The 25,822-nt window shown below is 42.7% G+C and overlaps 1 protein-coding gene across 1 annotated transcript in view; it reads left to right on the top strand.

Moving 5' to 3' along the window:
* Positions 1-25,822, top strand: part of ltn1 (listerin E3 ubiquitin protein ligase 1) — a 206,501-nt gene that overhangs the window by 107,359 nt on the left and 73,320 nt on the right. Inside the window, exons 19-21 of the mRNA XM_084320815.1 lie at positions 17,767-17,923; positions 23,530-23,643; positions 24,077-24,204. Of these exons, the coding sequence (XP_084176941.1) occupies positions 17,767-17,923; positions 23,530-23,643; positions 24,077-24,204 (399 nt within the window). The remainder of the gene's footprint in view (positions 1-17,766; positions 17,924-23,529; positions 23,644-24,076; positions 24,205-25,822) is intronic.

Genomic DNA, 25,822 nt, shown 5'->3' with positions numbered 1-25,822 from the left:
GTACATACATCTGATTAGCACTGTTACTCAGTAGTACTCATTTATATATTTATATCCAGTTTAATCACCTGTGCCCAGGAATTCAAAACGTTTAATCCCTATCTGATTCGATCAGATTTGTATTTTGGGTAGTTGAAAACCAAAAAACAGGATTAGGATAACTTTGATATCCGATCAGATCAGGAAATAAAATCCAAGCTTTAATCTGGATCAAATCTTCAAAACGGGTAGTTCAAACCGACAACACAGGATTGGGATCAGTTTGATCCCCAAAACAATTATTATATTTTTCCCACCAGAGGGTTGGATTTCCAGTGGATTACCAGAGCAAAATGTACTATACAATTTATTTAAAATATGTTTCAATATAAATAAGATGGCAAAGTTTGTTAACTGAAATAATAAAAAGAAATCTTGCCTTCATTGCAAATCAATTTTCTTTTTTATTGTAGTGGCCTATTTTGTTTTCAACCAAATGTTGATGACATAAATGTTTATGCTCATAAAAGTATCACAACAGACTTCCGGTTTTGAGATGGGTGGATAGGAGACCACTGAAAGAGCTCCCGGTCAAATAATTTCGAGAAAGGGAAGTAAAACCGTCTAAAACAGAATAAAAGGTGAAAATTCAAAGATATAAGAGAAAAGGAAGGATAGAAAAAGTGAGAGAAATAATACCCCAGAAGACGTACAAACACCGGAGGAAAAATCTAGACTCGAGGAAATGACGGAAGAAATGGCTCAGGCGAGCGTGACGCAGGTAGGCAGGGACGGAGACCCCGTGGAGCCAGCCTGGTTAGCGAGGATACAAGCGACCATACTGGCTGGTCAGCAAGAGCTATAAGCTAAAATGCAAGCTAGCCAGGAGCTACAAGCTAAGGCTAACCAAGTGCTACAAGCTAAGGCTAACCAAGAGCTACAAGCTAATGTGCAAGCTAACGCAAAGGCTATCCAAGCTATACAAGATAGCATACAAGTTAGCACACAAGCTAACACGAGGAACATGCAAGCTAGCGCGCTGGCTAGCCAGCAAGAGCTACAAACTAGCATAGAATAGAATGGATCTTTATTTGTCATTGTTGGTACAACGAAAATTTGTTAGGAACATCACCACTGGCATACAAACATAAGATATAGCATGTGCAAAATAATAATGTCAATAATAATAGTAATATAGTAATAAAGTATCAATGTAATAAAGTATCAATGTCCCAATGTCCTCAATATATAACATACTATCATTGTCCCAAGTGCATTTAGTGCTAGTGCAAATAAATTAATAAATATAAATATTTCCTTGACAGTCCAGTGAGTTAATGGAAGGAAGGGGGGGGGGGGGGGGGGCGTTGACTTGTAAAGAATGAAATAGTGTATAGTGCAGCAATGCAAGTCCGGTTCACAGTTATTGTTGTAATGTGGAAGTGGGAGTTATGTCACCGGGGGTTGGGTGCGGGGAGGGTTGGGATGCGGGGGGGGCAAGTTGATGTTGGTCGTTGGTCGTTGAGCAGCCTGACAGCCCGTGGATAGAGGCTGTTGGTCAGTCTGCTGGTTCCGGACTGGATGGATCTATACCTTCGACCAGAGGGCAGCAGTTGAAAGAGATGGTGTGCTGGGTGGTACTGGTCTTGTAAGATGTTATTTATACGTTGTAGGCAGCGGGAGGTAAAGACTGTGGAGATATCTGGGAGGCTAGCTCCAGTGATCCTCCTCGCAGCCTTGACCACTCTGTGGAGGGCCTCCTTCTCTGCCCTGGTGCAGCTAGAAAACCACACCAGTAGCCCGTACGTGAGTACACTCTCTACTGCGCAGTGGTAGAAGTTGGCCATCAGTCCCTGTGGGAGTTTAGCCCATTTAGATAGAAAGATAGAAAGGCGCTGCTGTGCTTTGCCCACAGCAGAGGCAATGCTGACCCCCCAGGACAGGTCATCAGACATTGTCACGCCCAGAAACTTAAATTTTGAAACCCTCTCCACCTCCTCATTCCCAATGAGGAGTGGAGAGTGGCTGAGGTCACCAGTCCTGCGGAAATCGATGATCATATCCTTGGTCTTCGTGGGGTTGAGAGCAAGGTTATGACCATCGCACCACTCCACTAGTTGCTCAACCTCCCTCCTGTATGAGGTCTCATCATTCCCTCAATGGCTAACCAGACGAGCACGCAGAATATCCAAGACAGCATTGATGGACTGAGGGAAGAGTTGAAGAGGGGACAGGACGAGCTCAGAGGGGAAATGGATAAAGGACTCGAGGCAATGAACGGAAAAATACAAGAGCAAGAGAAAGACATAAAGATGTTGGAAGAAAGGACGGCTGATACGGAAGAATGGAATACAGAAATGCATGATATTCTAAAGGAGACGCTCGAACAACAGTACATGCTGAGAGGAAAGCTAATGGACTTGGAGGGGAGGTCGAGGAGAAACAACATACGAATATGGGGTCTGAAAGAGGGGATGGAAGGAGATTCGATGGTCAAATATGTGGACAGCCTAATTCGAAGAGAATAAAAAATGACAGCCCTCGACAAGACAGGGATTCAGAGAGCGCACAGGACACTGGCGCCGAAGCCGCGGGAGGACAAACCACCGAGAGCAGTTATAGTCTACTTCTTGGAATTCAAGGTGAAGGAGAACATTCTTAGAACAGCCTGGCAGAAGAAGATGGAGGTGGGGGGACAGAGTAACTTTTGACCATGATTATGCAACGGAGGTGGCGGTAAAGCGTCGGAGCTATGTTCAGATTAAAAAATCTCTGAATGAAGGCGGAATCAGATTTCAATCACCAATGACCACGCTGAAGGTCCATTGGAAGGAAGGCGCAAAGGTGTACAGCGACGTGCGGGAGGCGGCGAGGGACATGAACCAGAGAGGATGGAAGGTGCCGGGAGGAGGAGACGAGAGACCGACGCTGCTGCAGAGGTTGGAGAAGGCGAGGAGATGGACCAGGGTCGGCGGGGGACGAGGAGGAGACGAGGAGAACGGGAAGGTGAAGGGGATCTGAATCGATTCAAAGCAGATCAACTGAGAAGAAGGAAGCAAGGACACAGAGAAAGGGGGCGGAGAGGAGACGAGATGGTGATCAAAGGGAGGATGAGTACAATGCACACACACAAAATAGATAGTGAGAAGATACCGTAGTAAAGTGCATACGAGATAATTATAATTAAACCAAAATTTAGAAAGGAAGGCATAGAGATTCGAGGCACATTAGACTGATATACGTATGACGCACATAATGCAAGAGAGTGAAAACATGAAAGAGACTTGTTAGGCAGGAAGAAGATGACAAAATACATGTGGGATAATTAAACCGAAAGTGATTAAAAAAAAAAGGACATGTGCATTCAAGAGATATATGGAGACGGACATTAACCCTTTCTCTGCCACGCTTATGTACATCCTTATACCATCATCTGCCAGCTCTATTTGTCTATGGAGAAGTTCCCCTTCTTTGCAGGGCTATAACTTTTTAAATTGTATTGCTAAATTGACATTACTATGGCCCATTCAACGTCAATTATCTATCGTTTAGGATGTAGCAACGTTCTACTTTTTCATTCACATATTCATACTAAAATACGGTCTAAAGTATAAATATGTTTTTATCGTTTTCTGCAGCATTCTGCAGAACGTGATTTATAGCCCTAAATGCATTATATTGATGATCAAATACAGTTTGATAGCGATCGGAGCCAGATAAAAAATTTCAAATGTACGTGCTTCTAGAAGTTACTACTTATCATCTGATGTTGACCGGATGGGGGGGGGGGGGGGGTCGTTTATAATTCCGTGGCCAACGTTAGATGATTCATGTAGTGTGGGTGATATGATCATCAGAGCAGTTTGTATCGATCACGGTAAAAATAAACGCTGAAACTTACCCCAGTCTCCTCGGGCCGTTGGGCGATGAGCGTGGAGCAAAAAGATTGCTATTATGGGATGTTGAAATATGCGATCCATCTCCAGGTTGTATAATAGTATATACGTCCAAATCATGTTGTTTATTGAGTTAGGGTGAGCGATCGATTATCCAGTGTGTCAAGATGGAGTCCCGGGAGCTATAGCGAGTGGTCGGACCGAATTTGGATGAGCACCAGTTTCCTTTTCCGGTTTGCTGTTTGGGCGATCCGCTGATCGGCCACCAGATGGCGCTCTTGAACCGTTGGAGAGTTGAGAGGAGATCAACAGTAGATCTCAAGTCTCCGCGGGAGAAATATGATTGCCATCACAGATTTTTGAAATATTGATCTCAATGACGTGTTACGGTGTCATTGGCAGATTAAGCATGGCGAGCAATGACGTGTTACGCCGTCCTTGGCGATTAAAGGGTTAAAGGAACTCAGGAAAACACATGTCGCATAACACAGTTAGACGGCAACTTGAAAGTGACTAAAGCAGAGCTTTTTGACCGGGAGCTCGGACAGGTCACACACAGAGCTGGACATATATAGTGCCCTTGTTGTAGCCACTAGGGGGAGCCCTCTCACTAGGAGAGCCACTACTCCCCACCCACCAGCGGGGAAAAGAGGGGAACGAGTAGGACCCTCAAATGCCATGGAAGTTCAAAGAGTGAATTTTGATGTTGATGTTGATGTTTATTATGTAAATATGTATGTAAATCAGGAGATAGCAGAGGCTACAACCACAAATATTATTTTATGTGACATGGGTAGAACGGGAGAACAATTGGAAAAGAAATATGACACAAGTTAAGGGTGTAAAGATGATGTCGTTAAATGTGAATGGTATGAATAACCCGATAAAGAGGAGTAAGGTGAAGACTAAACTTAAAAAAGAAGAGGCGCAGGTCATCTTCTTGCAAGAAACGCATCTTATAGCATAAGAACATGAAAAGCTGAAGAGATTCGTGTATGAAAATCTGTTCTATAGTTCTTTTAAACAGAACCTTAGAAGAGGAGTAGCTATACTAATTAAGAACACAGTGAAATTTGAGATGATCAAGGAAATAAGGGACAAGGAGGGAAGGTATGTGTTGGTCAAGGGGAAAATGGAAGGTCAAATGGTAACACTAATAAATAGGGATGCACCGAAATTTCGGCCACCGAAAGTTTTCGGCCGAAAATGGCAAAAAATTGCCTTTCGGCTTTTGGCCGAAAGAGTTTTTTCACCGAAAATATAATACCGAAACAGAAACAACCTGTAACCTAACGCGTGTTGTTGTGATGATGTCGCGCTGTCTGGAGTCGCGCTGTTTCTATGTAAACTCTGCGCGCAACGCGTCCAATAAATGCATCTTTAACATCCTTATTACTATATGCCCGTCGCGGTTAATCACTGAGTGATCTAATATGCATATTATTCAGAGCGAGAGGGGGGGGGGGATAGTGTTTCTCACATTGACGCTGTCTGTCGTTGATAATATAATCTTTCTCGAGCATACACGTCACGCGTCTACTGTGCCGAGTCAAGAGAGCACATTCAACTGGGGACTAGAAAGGTGCGCTCAGTAGTAGGGATGCACGATATTGATTTTTTGACACCGATACCGATAACGTTATGCTCCTCAAGCCGATACCGATACCGATAACCGATATTTATTGTATTATAATATTTTTTTTAACTGTATAAAAAAAAAAAAAAAAAAATTGATAAATATATATATATATATATATATATATATATATATATATATATATATATATATATATATATATATTTATCAATTTTTTTTTTTTTTTTTTTTTTGTATTTATAAGCTCCGACGTCATCGGTACTGCTATCGGTACTCGAGAAATTATGGAGTTTTTTTTTGAGGAATTTAAACGTCGCAAACTAATCTTGTTGGCCGTTGTCTATTATCTCTCCTGCCTCTGTCTCTGCCTGCGAGCGGGCTCCCTCCCACACACACAGACACTCACTCACACACACACACACACACACTCACTCACACGGGTGCTGCGCTGCCGACTCAGTACAGACAGCTCTGCTCTCATAATGGCGGAGAGAACGAAATGTTCAAAAGTCTGGGTCTATTTTACTAAAGTCGATGCTGACAACGCTCGTTGCCAAGTGCAACAAGACATTTGCCAGTAATGTATAAGCGCTGGTACTTGTCAATGTGGCTGGCGGGGAGATAACGTTAGCTCCGAGTAGAGTAATGGCTGACAATCCGGAGGTAAATAAACGAACGAGAGCTTCTGATTGGTGGTAAGAAGAAGAGGTGGGTGCAAGCCGTGGGACGTAATTGGCAGATCGACTGTCTGTCTCCGAATGTAACGTGACTACGTCACAGCCAAGAAAGGGAGCGCTCGATTTGTGAAAAACTCCCTGTTCCTAAACCACACGCTATCAGTTTTACCACAGTACTGGCAAAACGGGAGGAGGCTATAATAAAAACAAGCGCCCTTCATCCAAATCCACCCACACCGGATTTCTTTTAACCAAAAAATGTATTATATGTTATCGGAGCTATCAATAACGTTATCGAGTTTATCGGGATGACGTCATAATTGCTGATATCGGCCCGATAATTATCGTGCATCCCTACTCAGTAGAGCACAGATGTCCGTTGCGGCAGCCAGAGAAAAGATGGAATTAATGTGCTGTATGCATTCAGAAGTGCTGAATAAATGTTTTATGGACCCATAATAGTGATTATTTATTATTTAAGTTAAGTTTTGCCATAATCATATATTTTTCCATAATCATAATGTTCCACAACATTGGTAAAAAAAATCTATTCTATGAATAATTTTTGGCCTTTCGGCATTCGGTTTTCGGCCAACTGTTTTCTATTTTCGGTATCGGTTTCGGCCAAGAATTTCCCATTCGGTGCATCCCTACTAATAAATGTATATGCTCCACCAGACAGTGAGAAATATCTATTTGAAGCGATCTTTGATATTATAGCGTTGGAAGGGGAGGGGGTCCTGATCTGTACAGGTGATTTCAATGTGGTACTGAATTATGACATAGACACGACTAGCACAAATAAATGGAGGACAAACATTAGCAAATATATGAATATACAAATGGCAGAATTAGGAATCATAGACATATGGAGAGCAATGAACACGCTAGATAGAGAATATACGCACTATTCACACCCGCACACAACATATTCAAGGATAGACTATTTTCTCATGACAACAGGGGACAGATATCGGGTGGAAGAATGCAGGATAGGAGTGACGGATATTTCAGATCATAGCGCAATATATCTGACAGTAAATCTTAAAACAGGGTGTCCGCGGGACCTTAAAAAGTCTTAAAAAGTCTTAAATTCAACTATCAACTATTAAGGCCTTAATTTGTCTTAAAATGTCTTAAATCCGACTTCCGGAGGTCTTAAAAACATGCCATGTCATCTTATGTTTCATTGTGAAATCTGGGGGGAAACTATTAACGGGAGATAAATCAGGCTTTTTTTTTTTCTTTCACGCAAACGGTACGCAGTGGGGCGGAACCTTAATGTGGTCCTTAATGTGTGTCGCCGTCGGGAGCTATTTCAGAACACCGGAGCATAGGTAACACGTTATTCAAGCCGTAGCGATAACGCTGACATTTAGTTTAGTTTAATTGATTTGTATTTATTTGCACTCGTTAATTTAACATGGGAAAGTGCACCGTGGTTGGTCCCAGTGAAAGACATGTACGAGGCCCGCTGCAAACTCTGCAAAAAGGATTTTAAACTGGGAACGATGGGAATAAAAGCAGTCGAGTCACACATGCACAGCGCTAAGCATGTTACCTCTACAAAAACCCGCCTGCAGACAACTTCAATATCAAATTTCTTTTCGACGCCGTCCACATCAACTGCTGAGGGACAGGTAGGTCTACCACCAATTACATCTGCACCTGTCCGGGTAACGTTCGGCTCCACGCCAACCCTTGAAGCTGAGGTACTGTGGGTTCTAAATACGGTCGCAAAGCATCAGTCCTACAATGGAAATGAGGGACTAGGAGAGGTGTTTCAAGCGATGTTCCCTGACTCTGAAGTCGCTAAAACATTCACGTGTGGAAAAGATAAAACGTCCTACATAGCCAGGTTTGGATTGGCTTCTTGCATCCAAAAAATCTCTTCACGGATGTAAACAAGGGCAAGGACACGTTTGTGTTGATGAGAGTGAGAGCTTCACCCCACCCTATGTTATTTTTTACCACCCACCTACCCCCTCCTAATGTACATCTCCTCCCCATCATATGTATATGTATATATATATATATATATATATATATATATATATATGTTAGGATCTATGGGTAACAGTACTGTATATTTGCATATCATATATGTCACAAATGTAACAGTAATATATACATGTATGTCCCTATGCCATAAATGTCATGATGTCATGTATGTTGTGCATGTCATAAATGTCACTATGAATTGAAAATGAGGGACCCTGATGTAAACAAGACAAACGTCTTTCTCTGGTCTGCATCCCCTTATTATTGTGTGTATTGAGCTGTACTGTATTGTACCCATTCTGAAATCTGTTAAATAAAGTATTCATTCAACCAAACCACAAAAACAAAACAACTGGATGAATGAAAACTTTATTTAACAGATTGCAGAATGTGTACAATACAGTACAGCTCAATACACACAATAATAAGGGGATGCAGACCAGAGAAAGACGTTTGTCTTGTTTACATCAGGGTCCCCCATTTTCAATTCATATTGACATACACAACATAGAATAGATAGAATAGAAATACTTTTATTATCCCGTGGGAAATTTGACACTGCAAATCGCTCAACATTTAGACAGGACAGGTCACGAATTAGAATAATAACACAAATCAATCAAGTTGCCTAGGATAAGAGTAGAGTAAAATAGAATAAAAATGAAATAAAATATACAGAAATAAATACAGTAAAAACATACATGACATCATGACATTTATGGCATAGGGACATACATGACATACAGGTTATACTGTAGTACTGTTACATTTGTGACATATACGATATGCAAATAATATACAGTACTGTTACCCAGAGATCCTAACAGAAAATATTATATATATATGTTGGGGATGAGACTGTACATTAGGGGGGGGGGGGGGGGGTTGGACATTTACGGTGGCCAGTTTCGAATTGCAGTCTCCCGTAGGTGCTCTTTAAGAGCGGTTTGAATGTGGGCAGGGGTAAAGTGGGTTTTAGGAGTGAGGTTAAGCAGTAGTCTGACCAGTTTGTTTTGTGATGTTTGTAATCTTGTTTTTAGTGCCTTTGAGGTGCTTTGGTACCATGAGGTGCAGGCATAGTCGTAGTACCCTTGAATGAGTACTGAGAGTACCCATGATTTTTGCCATTTTGTTATCGTGAAATTGGTATTAAATTTAATTCTGAGTGGCATTAAAAAGTCTTAAAAAGCCTTAAATCTGACTGGGCTAAACCTGCAGATACCCTGTAAAAGTAGACGGAGGAATACAGTTTGGAGACTGAATGTAGGACTATTGAACAACAAAGGTTTGGTTAACCAAGTGAAGGAAGACATAATTAGATATAGAGAAGAGAACGATAATGGGGAGGTAGATCCAAACATTTTATGGGATGCACTAAAGGTAGTAATACGGGGAAAATTGATAGCAAAGACGGCATTACTCAAGAAGGCTAGAATAGGGACATACCAGAACTTGATAAAGAAGCTGAAAGAATTAGAGAAAGAACACCAAAGCTCAAAGAACCAGAAGACACTTAGAGAGGTCAAGGAAGTTAGAGGACAGATAAACAGGGAGCTGCTGACAGAAATAGAGAAGAAAGCTAGATACATGAAACAGACATATTATGAAGGGGGAGCGAGGGCGAATTAGGACACAACAAAAAATAAACACAATACACACAATAAGGGACACAAACACAAACAAAATACTGAGAGAGCCAGCGGAAATAGAGAAGACATTTGAAGAATATTATAGGAAACTATACACACAACCGATAGCGGCAGGGGAAGAGGAGATAGATTTTTTTTTAGAAAAATTGGATTTACCATCAATAGGGAAGGAACAGAATGAAATATTAAATGCAGAAATCACAGAACAGGAAGTTTGGAATGCGATCAGTAGGGCAAAGAGTAGTAAGTCACCGGGTAGCGACGGATTCCCCTCGGAATTCTACAAAACATTTAGGCAGGAACTGAGCCCCATATTAGAAGCAGCATTCAGACACACAATGGAAAAAGGCACAATGCCACCTTCATGGAAAGAGGCCATAATTACTACAATTCCAAAAGAAGGGAAAGATAGAGAACTGTGTAGTAGTTTCAGACCTGTGTCCATACTTAATGTAGATTACAAGATGTATACATCAATAATATCCAAAAGATTTGAGACATTTATGACAGATATAATAGACGAAGACCAGACTGGATTCATTAAAGGAAGGCAGACACAGGATAACATAAGGAAGACAGTGCAGATAGTAGAGGAGATACAAAAGGAAGGAGGAAGTGCAGTATTAGTTAGCCTAGATGCAGAAAAAGCCTTCGACAGTGTAAGCTGGCTATTTCTATATAAAGTATTGGAGAAATTTGGATTAGACAAAAACGCTATGAAAACAATTAGGGCATTATATCAAGAACCGACGGCTAGGATTAAGGTGAATGGTAGTCTGACGGACCGGATTAAACTAGAGAGAGCTACCAGACAGGGTTGTTGTCTTTCGCCGACGCTCTTCGATGTATTCATCGAACCACTGGCCCAACTAATTAGACAGACCAAAGACATCAAAGGGGTGGACATAAATTGGGATTATTCGCAGACGACGTGATAGTATATATGAGACAACCAGACACAAGCTTCCCGACACTGATGGATCTACTGACAGAATATGGATATTACTCCGGGTATAGACTTAATGTGACGAAGACAGACATTAGCACTGAACTACACACCAACGATAGAGATCAAAGAAAAATAAAAAATAAAATGGGACATGGACAGGATCAAGTACCTAGGGGTGAACATCACAAGAGGGGTGGAGGGGCTATACGATGCAAACTATACACAGATAAATCAGAAAATCAAGAGAGATCTAGAAAGATGGACGGTAATGCCCCTAGATTTCAGTTCAAGGATCGAAATCATTAAGGAACATATTACCAAGGTTACTATACCTATTTCAATCCCTACCTATATTAATACCACAAAAACAATTTAGGGAATGGGATAGACAGATATCAAGATTCATTTGGGGGGGGGGGGGAAAGGCCAAGGATCAGATATGTACCCAGTTTAGAAAGCTATTACTATGCAGCACAGCTTAGAACAGTAGCATCCAAATGGAAAGATATAGAAACCAGGCATTCAAAGTGCAGGCACTGATAGGAGATAGGGAGCTGTTCAGAAGACGGGAACAACTACTAGATCCAATTACCAAATTCACTATAAACATATGGAACACAATAGTAAAGAAATACAAGCTAGAAAAATAATCTAAGATACTGAGATGGATAGCACACGACAACAAATTCAGACCAGGGATAGAAGACCATGGGTTCAAGAGGTGGGAACGGGGGGGTATAACAGCAATGTGCACAATGACAGAAGGAGGGGAGATGCAGACTCTACAAAAATTGAAAGAAAGATACGGACTAGAGAATAGGGAACACTTTAGATATTTACAGATTAGGGACTACTATAACAAGGAAATAAAGCAAGATAGAGACAAAGAACAGAATGGGGTAATTAAGATAATGGTAAAGTCATACGAAGGACGGAAGGGAAGGGTGATATCAGCACTATATCAGGCAATAATGGACAGTAAGGGAAATACAACATTGTATGTAAAAGAAAAGTGGGAAAGAGAGTTGGAAATAGAGATAACAGAGGAGGAATGGTATGACACATGTAAGACACAACAAACAACCACAGGATCAAGGATATGGAGGGAGTTTGGGTGGAAAAATATAATTAGATACTTTATAACACCAGAAATACAGGGCAATTACACACCAGCAAAGAAAACATGTTGGAGGGAGTGTGGACAGGAAGGGGCGAACCATACACACATATTCTGGGGATGTCAGAAGATAAGGCACTACTGGGAAGAGATAGGAGGGATAATAAATGAAATAATAGGATACGAAATACCCCAGGGAGGCCAAGTGTTGTATTTGGGGAATCTGTCACAAGAAGGAATCCAAGGGGAAGACAAATACTTGATTAAGATATTGATAGTGGCAGCCAAAAAAGCTCTAACTAAACTGTGGTACAAGGTAGAAGTGCCGACAAAGGATCAATGGATAGAGTTGGTAGAGGGGATACAGGAAATGGAGAGAATCACACATCTGCTGAGGCTGCAAGAAGAAAAGTTTGAATGGAAATGGGGAAAATTGGAAGAATACAGGAGGGGAAGTAACGACATCACAGAGGTTTGAAAAGGATACAAGGAAATGAATGAAAATGTAAATAAATAATGCAAATGTAGAATGGACCGAAGGACCCATGCCACACTTTTTCTTTACTAATTTTTGTCTATTTGTTTTATATTTATGTACTGTTGAGATGTTGAAATGTATTGTCTATGAATGTTGTCTATGTATGTTGTTGAAAAAAATGAAAATAAAAACGTACGTATATTAAAAAAAAAAGTATCACAACAAAGATTGTCGATCACAAATGTAATTTAGATGAACTCATTGGACGCCACGGATTAGCCTCATCCTGTAGTAGCTACCACCACCGCTGTAAACGGTGGGAGTCGCTCACCTTGTTTGCAAGGCTATAACTATTTAAATATTATAGCTATATATGCAATACTATGGCCCATTTGACATCGAGTATCTATCGTTCAAGATGTGAAAATGGAATATTTTTTCCATCCATACATTCCCGTTTTATACCGTGGTGAATATAAGTATGGTTTTAGAGCGGCTTAGGGTAATTCCTGGGAGGCTAGTATTAGGCCGCGAAGCATATTATACTTAATCCATTGGCATTTCGTCCCTATACACGCTACAATAAAAAATTCAAATGCATATGATCGGTATATTATGTTCCATCATGCATGCATGAAATGGGGGGGTCGTTTCTGATTAATAGATTGTCAATAAAGGCATCCGTTAGTACAACAGCATACGCTGATCAGGGCGATGGCTATGAAAACAATGCACAACCAAGCTGAAATTGACGTTAAATTGCTCTTACCTGTGGCCGATGAGATTCCAAAAAGAATATTCCAATTCTTTTATTGCCATCTGCTAGATCGTATGTCCATTTGGCCCACGCCATAACCCCCCACAGCATAATTAATCGGGTGTCCCGAAAGCGATTCAATGCGATCGGGTATACCCCTCGGTTCAGGCTACTCGAAAACTCCGCCCGGAGGAATTTCAATGATACACAGAGTCATACACAGAGTCACAAAGGAAGTGCGACATTGGCCGCATACCACCAGGTGGAGGTATTGGACCTTTGCGATCTCAAGACACATTGCATATGGTACCACAGCCTTCCTGGATGATTTATGAATGGAAATAGCGAATAAAAGAAATAACGATCCAATAGCATATACGTGGTTGGCGTTATTCGATTGGTGGACAAACACGTATATGTGTCTTCCTTGTATTCATTTTCATATCTATCTAATCTATGTTGTTGGCCTTGTCTCTTCTCTTATTGTATTCTTGGTGTTGTTTTGTATATGTGTAATATGGACCTTGAGTCTGAAATAAAGTCTTCATACATATCCACTAGATGGAGATCGGTAGGATTAAAGCACTGATATTCAGGATCTAGTCATCTTGAAAAGTCTGGATCAGGGTGATCCTATCCTGGATTGCTTTGAATTACCGGGACAAAATCTGTCCGAGTTGTCTGATCCTGGATCACAAAAAAATGGGATTTAAAATAGGGATTAAACGTTTTGAACTCCTGGGCCCCAGGCCGCATTTTTAACCTCAATCAGATCCGATCTGATGCCAAACTTCTTTTTGTTGTACTGTACTTGTGCTGTATGATGACAATACATTTAATCTAATGCCAAATCTGAACCGGGCCTTAGTCCAACAGTCCATTAACCCTTTGGGTGCCGCTAACGTAGAACTACGTTTCTGACGCCCGACGGTTGAGTGCCGGAAACATAGATCTACGTTTTTTCATGGTATTTCTTTTATTCGCTATTGCCATTCATAGTTTAGCGGTGCACCTTGTGCATGCTGTACTGAATGTGTCTGAGCTGGCAGACTGTCTTATACCGCCCTCTAACGCCTTCGGCCGCTATTGCACTCCATTAGAAACTATGTAGTTTATTTTCTCTACCGAGCTGCGGCGTGGGGGCGGGTCCTAAACACTCCGGCAAAACACGTGCTTGTAGGGATGGCTTGGACAACTGACCCCGCCCGCCTGTTCATGTGCAATGCCCAATAACGTCTGAGACAGGATCGCTGTGGATAACTGGAATGGCGATCGGATAATTGGATTATTTTCTTTGCATTACAGAGACCAGGTAAGGACTCTATATATCCAATCTTGCGTTGATCTGATATATCTTTCTCCCGCGATTGAAGCTATCTGTGTGCTGTGTGTGGCTGTTTACCGTTGGGTGCAGGAGGGGGGGGGGAGCGCTGCGCTCCAGGGCCCATTTCATCTATGCACGAGGAGACATAATAATAATGATAATCTAGCGTTGATTTCAGGAAGATTCGATAATCAGGTGAAAAATGACAACGTGATAGTGGATTCCACTAAAACGCTATTTTCGCGTCTTTTTCCTGGAATTACTCAGAAGCACCCAAACTATATTCATATTCAAAACGGTATATAACGCAAATGTACGGATGAAAAAATAATCTGTTTTGTGCACGTTGACTGGAAGCAACTCACTGACAATCGACGGTGTTATTAGACCCATAGCTATAATATAAAATATAGGTTTAGCTCTACAAACAAGGTGAGCGTTTACATGGGGTTAATGGGCGGCAAGGCCAGATGCACTTCCCGGAAGGGGCGTGGCACTCAATGTGTTAATAGTCAGTTTGGTGGAGTCGACGAAGACTTTGTTTATTGATTGGTTGATGTATGCTCCCCCCCCCCCTCCCATGCGGTGTTGATATTGATAGAATATGACCGTTAATGAGAATATTATGGAGAGCAAGGGAGCAAGAATGATACAACCTCGCCTCCATGTGATTGCCTAGTAGTATTATCAGGGTTCGCACAAGGTCCTTGAAGTGCTTAAAGTGCTTGATTTTTTTACTAAAAAAAGTCAGCCCATTTTTTAACAAGGTGCTTAAAAAGTCCTTGAAATTCAAAACAACCATTTGCATTGAATGTTTTGTTCATCCATAATAAAAAAAATTCTGAATCAAGAAATAGAATTTTCTTAGTTCTTTTCTTTTCTTAGTGTAACAAATTGTCGGAAATTGGTTTTAAAGCATAAATATTGGATCCGATTTTCTTTCTATAAAAAACTGCATTTAAAAGTGAAGTGTATCCTTTTAAATGCCCATTTAAAATGAAAAATACTGCTTAGGAAAGTCCTTGAATTTCATTTAGCAATGTCTGGGAATTAACCCTGTATTATATTAAAATGAGATGTGTGTGTGGAGCCAGATTTATGTTAACTCATTCTGTGCCATCGCTTAATGCGCCAGAGGGCGCTAGTACGCCATTGCTTTAATCAATGGGGAGACTGCGAGATTTGCAAGCGCTTAAATATATCTTATATTATAGCTATGGGTCTAATACGTAGATTGTCAGTGAGTTGCTTCCAGTCAACATGCACAAAACAGATTGTTTTTTCATCCGTACATTTCCGTTTTATACCGTTTTGAATATGAGTATAGTTTTGGTGATTCTTAGTAATCCCAGGAAAAGACGCGATAATAGCCCTTTAGTGGAATACACTAAACACTTTGCCTGATTATCGAATCTTCCTGAAATCAACGCTAGATTATCATTATTATCCTTCCTCATGCATACATGAAATGGCCCTCGTAGCGCGGCGCTCGCCCCGCCACCTCCTGCACTCAATGGTAAACAGCCACACACACACAGCTTCGATCGACGTAGAAAGAAATATCAGATCAACGCAAGATTTTATATATATAGTCCTTACCTGGTCTCTGATGTAATGCAAAAGAAATAATCCAATTATCTGTCAAGTCAAGAGTTTTATTTGTCACGACATACAAGTATACAATGAAATGCGGGTGGTCTTGCCCGCAACAATGTGCAATACAGTGGTATAACATATAATAGAATCCAATAAAAAACAACATTGTGCAATAAACAGGTAACAGGTAACATGGTGTGACATCTCGGTATCTGTACATAAAAAATATTTACAGAGCATATAGGACATGCTAGGTAGCTTTGGTAGTGCAATACACTGTTACTGTTGTTATACTAATTTAAAGTGGCCTTTCCTTTTGGCCATAAGTGGGTGTGTGCGGCATGAGTGTGTGCCCGCTCATGTTAAAGTGTTAAAGTGGCTGCTAGTGTGTGAGCGTGCACAGCGTGCGTGTCGTGTGTGTGCTTGTGTGTGGATAGTTCAGTGTTCTGTGGCACTCAATGTTCATTGTTCAAGGCTCTGATGGCCTGGGGGAAGAAGCTGAGCCTAAGCCTCTCTGTCCTAGTAGCTGGGGTTCGCAGGCGTCTGCCTGACCTCAGCAGCTGGAACAGGCTGTTATTGGGGTGGTGGGGGTCTTTCATTATTCTGCAGGCTCTGGATTTGCACCTCTTGTTGTATAGAACCTGCAGGGGAGGTAGTGCCATACCCGTGGTACGCTCGGCTGAGCGCACCACTCTCTGTAGGGCCTTCTTGTCCTGTGCCGTGCTGTTTCCATACCAGGCAGTGATGTTTCCGGTCAAGATGCTCTCTACAGCTCCTGAGTAGAAGGACTGGAGTATCTTCCCCGATACTCTGAACTTCCTTAACTGTCTCAGGTGGTAGAGGCGCTGCTTCGCCTTCTTTACTACTGTGTCTAATCTATGTGTGTTGTCCATGTCAGATCCTCTGAGATGTGGACCCCCAGGTACTTAAGCTGCTCACCCTGTCCACGGTAGCCCTGTTAATCATCAGTGGTGTGTGTGTCTCCTGCTGTCCTCTCCTATAATCCACGATCAGCTCCTTGGTTTTACCAATGTTCAGGAGCAGGCTGTTGTCCTGGCACCAGCGTTCCAGTACCTCAACCTCCTCCCGGTAGGCCTTCTCGTCGTTGTCCGAGATCAGCCCCACCACCACCGTGTTGTCTGCGAACTTCACTATGGAGTTGGAGCTGAACTTGGCCACACAGTCGTGTGTGTATCTGATCGCCATTCCAAATACTGCTCGTGGAGGTCCGTCCCACATTGCCCGGCATTGCATATGAAGGGGGGGGGGGGGGGGGGGGCAGCATAGCAGATATAATGTTGTAAAGGCTAGTCCTGCCGGAGTATTTAAACCCCGCCCGCACGGCTCAGATCGGCCCTGAAAAGAAACTACACCGTTTCTAATATAGTGCAATACTGGCTGGAAGGCATAGGCGGCGGTATTTGCCCTTTTGCGAGCTCAGACCCATTCCCAATGATAACATCAGGCTGAATGGATGAAAAATGAATGGATATAGCTAATAAAAGAAATAACGATTAAAACCCGACTATACTCGTGATTGGCGCTGACCGGTCAGCGAGTTAACCAGACTATACGAATTTAAGGATTTATCAAGTAAACTGTGTGGATGGGTAAGTCAGTCTTTTCTGAGCTGCTGTGGTGTGAGGAGGTGGATAAGTCAGTATTGTCTGTGTTGTAGTTTCTGAGCTGCTGTATGCTCTGCTGTGGTGTGAGGAGGTGGATAAGTCAGTGTTGTCTGTGTTGTAGTTTCTGAGCTGCTGTACGCTGTGCAGTGGTGTGAGGAGGTGGAGAACAGTCCAGCCACCGTGTCAGAATACCACTCCCTGCTGAAAGACTGGAACCTCACAAACAACCTGGTGAACCAAGATCTGACCCAGGACCTGCTGAAGACTCTCTACAGAAGGTAAGGCTCACTTAGGACTGAAGTAAATTATGAAGGTCATAGATCCATGTAGGACTGAGAGGTAATATGAAGGTATACTGTCGTGGATCCATGTAGGACTGAGAGGTAATATGAAGGTATACTGTCATAGATCCATGTAGGACTGAGGTAATATGAAGGTACTGTATTTAAGCATTACATCACGCGCAGGAGTGGTTTGTGAACAATAAACCATGCCTAGGGGTGGTCGTTGGACCCCCCTAGGCATGGTTTATTGTTCACAAATCACGACTGCAAGTGGTGTAAAGCTTTTATACAACTGCCACATTCATCCAACCTTATTTCTATACAATAAACACACATTAATCGAAGATTTATTGAAAAAACCATCCGCCAGAAAAAGTAGTTCCCACAACTACAAAAAAGACAATTTGCCTCCATGTGGAAGCAGATCGGAAGTGCATCCAACCAACTAACACATCCAACTGTGTATTATTGGAATGATTGAGAGAAGTTGCCTCATGTGGAAGCAGCTTGAAGTGCATCCAACCAACTAACACATCCAACTGTGTATTATTGGAATTTTTTTTTACCAGATGCAGAATGGGTACAATACAGTACGGCTCAATACACACCATTGTTAAGGGAATGCAGACCTACTTTCCATAGAACTTCATTCTTAGATGCTTCTATAGAAAGTAGGTAAAACAAATTAAAACGTTTTCTTTGCCCTATAGGAAAAAAACGTTTTCTTCGCCCTATTCTTTTATTTATTTTTTTAAACCTACTGTAGAGGGCCTAAACTTAACCAGTTGGAAACCAAGCGTACAGTAATAAAATTAGCAATCAATCAATCAATCAATCAACTCAACAGGCCATGCTCACTTAGAACAGCGCAGCACCCAGCTCTCTCTCAGTCTGACTATCCCCCGCGTTGCAGGCAGAGTGTGTGTGTGTGTGTGTGTGTGCGCGTGTGTGTGCGTGTGTGTGTGGGGGGGTGTGTGGCGGTGGGTGGAGACTAGAGCGAGCGCTGACAGTCGAATCAATCCGCGATTTTTCTTTTGTTACAGAATGATTCAAGACCCATCAATTACATCATCCAACATTGTTTAAACGACTAAGACATTCGCTGTGACAGAATCGCTTGATATTTAGTCGTTTAGTCGCTATCAACATATCCATTTGTAAAGATTATTGTCCACCTTCTTGTGATCCGGCGGATTGATGTGATGTGATTCGGTTGTGGGCGGGTCCTGGGCCAGCAAGCGTGGACTGATCGCGTGTTGCTTTTTAACAGCGGAGCAGTGCAAGAATGTGACAATTTGACCATGTGACCGCGGCAACGCGGGAGAGCGGCAGTGCGGAAATAGGCTGTCTCTAAGACAAACTCTAACCTTAACCAGCTCCTTAACAGCGCCTAAACTTAACCGTTCTAACCTTAACCAACTCCGAAACAATGCCTAACCTTAACCTTAACCTTAACCATGCCTAACCTTAACCATAGAAAGAATATTGCCATTCTCTAAGACAAACTCTAACCTTAACCAGCTCCTTAACAGCGCCTAAACTTAACCGTTCTAACCTTAACCAACTCCGAAACAATGCCTAACCTTAACCTTAACCATAACCATGCCTAACCTTAACCGGCGAAAGAATACATGTTAAAAAAAAAATCACGTTAAAAAAAAAAATTTCATGGGATTCGAACTCGTCAACAACGGACCGCAGGACCGCAGGACCGCTGCTCTGCCAGGTGAGCTGAGCGCCGAATGAAAATCATGGCGGATTAGGGCGGTTACATAATTCCGCAAGCTCTGCCGCTCCGCTCTGCGGTTGCCGCGCCTGCCGCGGGGCGTGTCGCAGCCAATCAGGGAAAACGCGGAAGCAACGGCAGCACTGCTCCGCTGTTATTAAGCAATAGGCGGACTGATCGCAATACATACGTGTAAATGGACTGTTTCAGCCAATCAGAATCGAGAAATTTGCATGCCGTTGTATAAAGTGTCATAGATCCATGTAGGACTGAGAGGTAATATGAAGGTATACTGTCATAGATCCATGTAGGACTGAGGTAATATCAAGGTATAGTGTCATAGATCCATGTAGGACTGAGGTAATATGAAGGTATAGTGTCATAGATCCATGCAGGACTGAGCGGTAATATGGAGGTACCTACCCAGTTCCCCACTATATGTGTACTTATGCACGCTAGAGAAGCGGGCTGAAAAATAGATTATCTATGACCTGGTCAGTGCCAACGTCATATACACACATACACACAGACACAGACACGTTGTGAAATATGTGAAAAAAAACATCCGATTACCCCAAGACTGGTAAAATAGATTCCTTACCTCACATCAGATGTTCTGCAAAAAGATTATTCCAATTCCTGATCGCCATTCCAAATATCGATTGCGTTTATTGATCCAACGATCCAACCTCGAAACACATATTCCACGCTGCTCTGAGGGTCCCCAATGAATGCAATCGTCTCGGGTTACATGCCTGAGAAGTAAAATGTGGAAATCCGGGTTTTTTTCCCCCATGCATTTCCATTGAGTCCAATCCAATGGGTGCATTACCATCCGGGAGACGATAGGGGGCGGTATTTGCCCTTTTCGAGGTCCAAGCCAGTCCCAATGATAACGTGAGGCTGGATTGATGAAAAATTAATGGATATCGCTAATAAAAGCAATAACGATTAAATAACGAGATTTTGCGTCGTTGGCACTCAACACATGGCGGCGAACAACGAGATTTCTCGTCGTTGGCACTCAAAGCGTTAATGTATCGCGTAATTTCAACGTGGAATTAAGGAATATCAAAATAAAAGCACACATTGAACTTGATCATGCATACTTATTAGAAAATGTAATTACAGCACTATGTTATCAATACACATTTATAAAACGAGGCATATTTAGCCAAAATATGTTGTTGTTTTTTGCTTGCCTGTCACCTACCCACGACCTACCCCATAGTTTGAGAACTGCTGCTGTAAAGGATCCATGTGACTGACTGACTGACTGACTGACTGACTGACTGACTGACTGACTGACTGACTGACTGACTGACTGACTGACTGACTGACTGACTGACTGACTGACTGACTGACTGACTGACTGACTGACTGACTGACTGACTGACTGACTGACTGACTGACTGACTGACTGACTGACTGACTGACTGACTGACTGACTGACTGACTGACTGACTGACTGACTGACTGACTGACTGACTGACTGACTGACTGACTGACTGACTGACTGACTGACTGACTGACTGACTGACTGACTGACTGACTGACTGACTGACTGACTGACTGACTGACTGACTGACTGACTGACTGACTGACTGACTGACTGACTGACTGACTGACTGACTGACTGACTGACTGACTGACTGACTGACTGACTGACTGACTGACTGACTGACTGACTGACTGACTGACTGACTGACTGACTGACTGACTGACTGACTGACTGACTGACTGACTGACTGACTGACTGACTGACTGACTGACTGACTGACTGACTGACTGACTGACTGACTGACTGACTGACTGACTGACTGACTGACTGACTGACTGACTGACTGACTGACTGACTGACTGACTGACTGACTGACTGACTGACTGACTGACTGACTGACTGACTGACTGACTGACTGACTGACTGACTGACTGACTGACTGACTGACTGACTGACTGACTGACTGACTGACTGACTGACTGACTGACTGACTGACTGACTGACTGACTGACTGACTGACTGACTGACTGACTGACTGACTGACTGACTGACTGACTGACTGACTGACTGACTGACTGACTGACTGACTGACTGACTGACTGACTGACTGACTGACTGACTGACTGACTGACTGACTGACTGACTGACTGACTGACTGACTGACTGACTGACTGACTGACTGACTGACTGACTGACTGACTGACTGACTGACTGACTGACTGACTGACTGACTGACTGACTGACTGACTGACTGACTGACTGACTGACTGACTGACTGACTGACTGACTGACTGACTGACTGACTGACTGACTGACTGACTGACTGACTGACTGACTGACTGACTGACTGACTGACTGACTGACTGACTGACTGACTGACTGACTGACTGACTGACTGACTGACTGACTGACTGACTGACTGACTGACTGACTGACTGACTGACTGACTGACTGACTGACTGACTGACTGACTGACTGACTGACTGACTGACTGACACTCTGACTGACACTCTGACTGACACTCTGACTGACTGACTGACTGACTGACTGACTGACTGACTGACTGACTGACTGACTGACTGACTGACTGACTGACTGACTGACTGACTGACTGACTGACACTCTGACTGACACTCTGACTGACTGACTGACTGACACTCTGACTGACACTCTGACTGACACTCTGACTGACACTCTGACTGACACTCTGACTGACACTCTGACTGACACTCTGACTGACACTCTGACTGACACTCTGACTGACACTCTGACTGACACTCTGACTGACACTCTGACTGACTGACTGACTGACACTCTGACTCTGACTCTGACTCTGACTGACTGACTGACTGACTGACACTCTGACTCTGACTCTGACTGACTGACTGACTGACTGACTGACTGACTGACTGACTGACTGACACTCTGACTCTGACTCTGACTGACTGACTGACTGACTGACTGACTGACTGACACTCTGACTCTGACTCTGACTGACTGACTGACTGACTGACTGACTGACTGACTGACTGACTGACTGACTGACTGACTGACTGACTGACTGACTGACTGACTGACTGACTGACACTCTGACTGACACTCTGACTGACACTCTGACTGACACTCTGACTGACACTCTGACTGACTGACTGACTGACTGACTGACTGACTGACTGACTGACTGACTGACTGACTGACTGACTGACTGACTGACTGACTGACTGACTGACTGACTGACTGACTGACTGACTGACTGACTGACTGACTGACACTCTGACTGACTGACTGACTGACTGACTGACTGACTGACTGACTGACTGACTGACTGACTGACACTCTGACTGACACTCTGACTGACACTCTGACTGACACTCTGACTGACACTCTGACTGACACTCTGACTGACACTCTGACTGACACTCTGACTGACACTCTGACTGACACTCTGACTGACACTCTGACTGACACTCTGACTGACTGACTGACTGACTGACACTCTGACTCTGACTCTGACTCTGACTGACTGACTGACTGACTGACACTCTGACTCTGACTCTGACTCTGACTCTGACTGACTGACTGACTGACTGACTGACTGACTGACACTCTGACTCTGACTCTGACTGACTGACTGACTGACTGACTGACTGACTGACACTCTGACTCTGACTCTGACTGACTGACTGACTGACTGACTGACTGACTTGACTGACTGACTGACTTGACTGACTGACTGACTGACTGACTGACTTGACTGACTGACTGACTTGACTGACTGACTGACTGACTGACTGACTGACTGACTGACTGACTGACTGACTGACTGACTGACTGACTGACTGACTGACTTGTGTATCTGTCTTTTCCCTTTAGGTCAGTAGAGGATGGAGGTCTATGGTCTCTGACTCTACAGAACTACATCCAGACCAGCAGCTCGGCCGTCTCAGACAGCAGCACTATCAGGGCGTTCTACGGAAGTGTTGACAGGTCAGTAATATAGTCTTTATTCTGAAGACAAAATAATTTTTATAAAAGTCTGAAGTCATAATACAATACTTTGAGTCGTTTCTATCATGTTGGAAGTGTTGACTGTGACTGTAGAGTCATATCTAATAATACTGAGGAGGAAGATGATACAACTCAACTAAAGCACAATCCAAACAACTGAAGATTGTCGGTTGTCGGTTTATACTGAAGGTGGTCTTCTGTGTTGTCAGTTCACACTGAAGGTAGTCTGTGTTGTCAGTTTATACTGAAGGTGATCTGTGTTGTCAGTTTATACTGAAGGTGGTCTGTGTTGTCAGTTTATACTGAAGGTGGTCTGTGTTGTCAGTTTATACTGAAGGTGGTCTGTGTTGTCAGTTCATACTGAAGGTGGTCTGTGTTGTCAGTTCATACTGAATGTGGTCTGTGTTGTCAGTCTATTTCCGGTCTCAGAGAGCAGACTGAACACGCTCCAGGTCCTCTGTCCCACCATGAACAGAGAGGAGAGAGAGACGCTCACAGCTCTCGCTACGGCAGGCATCATCAACTGGCAGGAGAACGACGGTAAGAACACACACACACACACACACACACACACACACACACACACACACACACACAGAGCACAGTAGAGCACCGCCCTTGCTGCAGGTGGTTGCCGGGTATTAACAATACTAAACCAGTAGGGGGCGCTCGGGTTACACCAGGTTACTTTTCGTCTCTCCCGACTTTCTCTGCCGCAAGTTGCATCATCACAACTGATCAGAGAGAAAAAGTTAGTGTAGTTACCCAACAGTCACGAAATACACTCCAAATACAACTCTAAAACGTTCCTGTAAACATGTTGTGACCTGTGTATTTATTTACCACGTGGAGACATTTAAAAAAAAAAAAAAACACATACACACACACTGACACGCACACTGGAACACACACACCCTAGTAACGTCTCTGTCAAGTTTCAAGTTTGTTTTTATTTGTCACATATAAGGTACATGTACTTTACAGTGAAATGCTTGGTTCTGTATGAGCCCCTGAGAATGTGCTTCATACAGTAAAGAAGTAAGTAAAAGAGGAATAACACTGTACAATATACAAACTAAAGTACAACCTAAGTACAATCTAAGTACAATGAGTACAAATGCAGACAACGAGGTACAACAACTTTAAGGCAAGGTGCAAATGCAAATGAGGTATGAATGTAGTGCAAATCTCTTTAATAAATAGATAAACGGGACCTCACTAGTGGGATGTATATCTATTATTGCCTCGCACTCTAGAAGCATTACCAAAAATTACAATACAACATGTATAGATTATGGCTAGTTTGAATATAATGATATGGAACACCGGGGGAATAAATAAGCAACTCAAACGCAAAAGCGTGCTCACACTGATGAAAAAAGAACATGTGGACATTGCTCTGCTAAGCGAAACGCACATTCTAGAGAAAGACATAGATAAATTAGCGGACAACACATACCATAATATTAGTCACTCTTCTATTGGTACGAGAACTCGGGGTGTAGCCATAGTCGTTAAACGTAAGTTGAATATTGTACTAAAGGGAGTATGGTCTGATGTAGAAGGTCGGATAACTATAGCTAAGATTGAACATAAGAACAGGAAAATAGCGTTGGTAGCGGTATACGCCCCAAATTTGTACGAAGAAGATTTCTTCACTACACTAACCAATGCAATGTTAGACATTCCCGATTACTCATTTATAATAGGTGCGGATTTTAATGCCATCTGGAACCCAAGGATGGACAAATCTTACCTCGCCTTTTCCAGCGAACAAAAGAATTCATCGAAGGCATTAAAGGATTGGTCGAAGATTACAGATGTAAATGACTTATGGCGGTTACTTAATCCCACGACCCGAAAGTACTCTTGTCGATCTGCGAGACATAATACACTATCCAGAATAGATTATGTCTTTGCATCACAGAGACTATTTGATAATTATGAAGTGGAAATGATACCCAACGCACTATCAGATCACTGTTATTTACTCCTTAAAGGTACATTTGGTATACTATCCTCCCGAGCCCCAAGATGGCGATTTAACTCGTTGCTGCTTAATAACAAGGAATTCATTACTCAACTCAAAGAAGCTCTTATAGCATTCCAACGGGGGAATGCAAACTCGGTGCAAGACCCCAGAATAATATGGATATCG

The sequence above is a fragment of the Notolepis coatsorum genome (genome assembly GCF_963971535.1).
Source record: "Notolepis coatsorum genome assembly, chromosome: 8".
NCBI lineage: Eukaryota > Metazoa > Chordata > Actinopteri > Aulopiformes > Paralepididae > Notolepis > Notolepis coatsorum.
The sequence above is the reverse complement of the archived record's forward strand: the minus strand, read 5'-3'. Positions and strand labels throughout refer to the sequence as shown.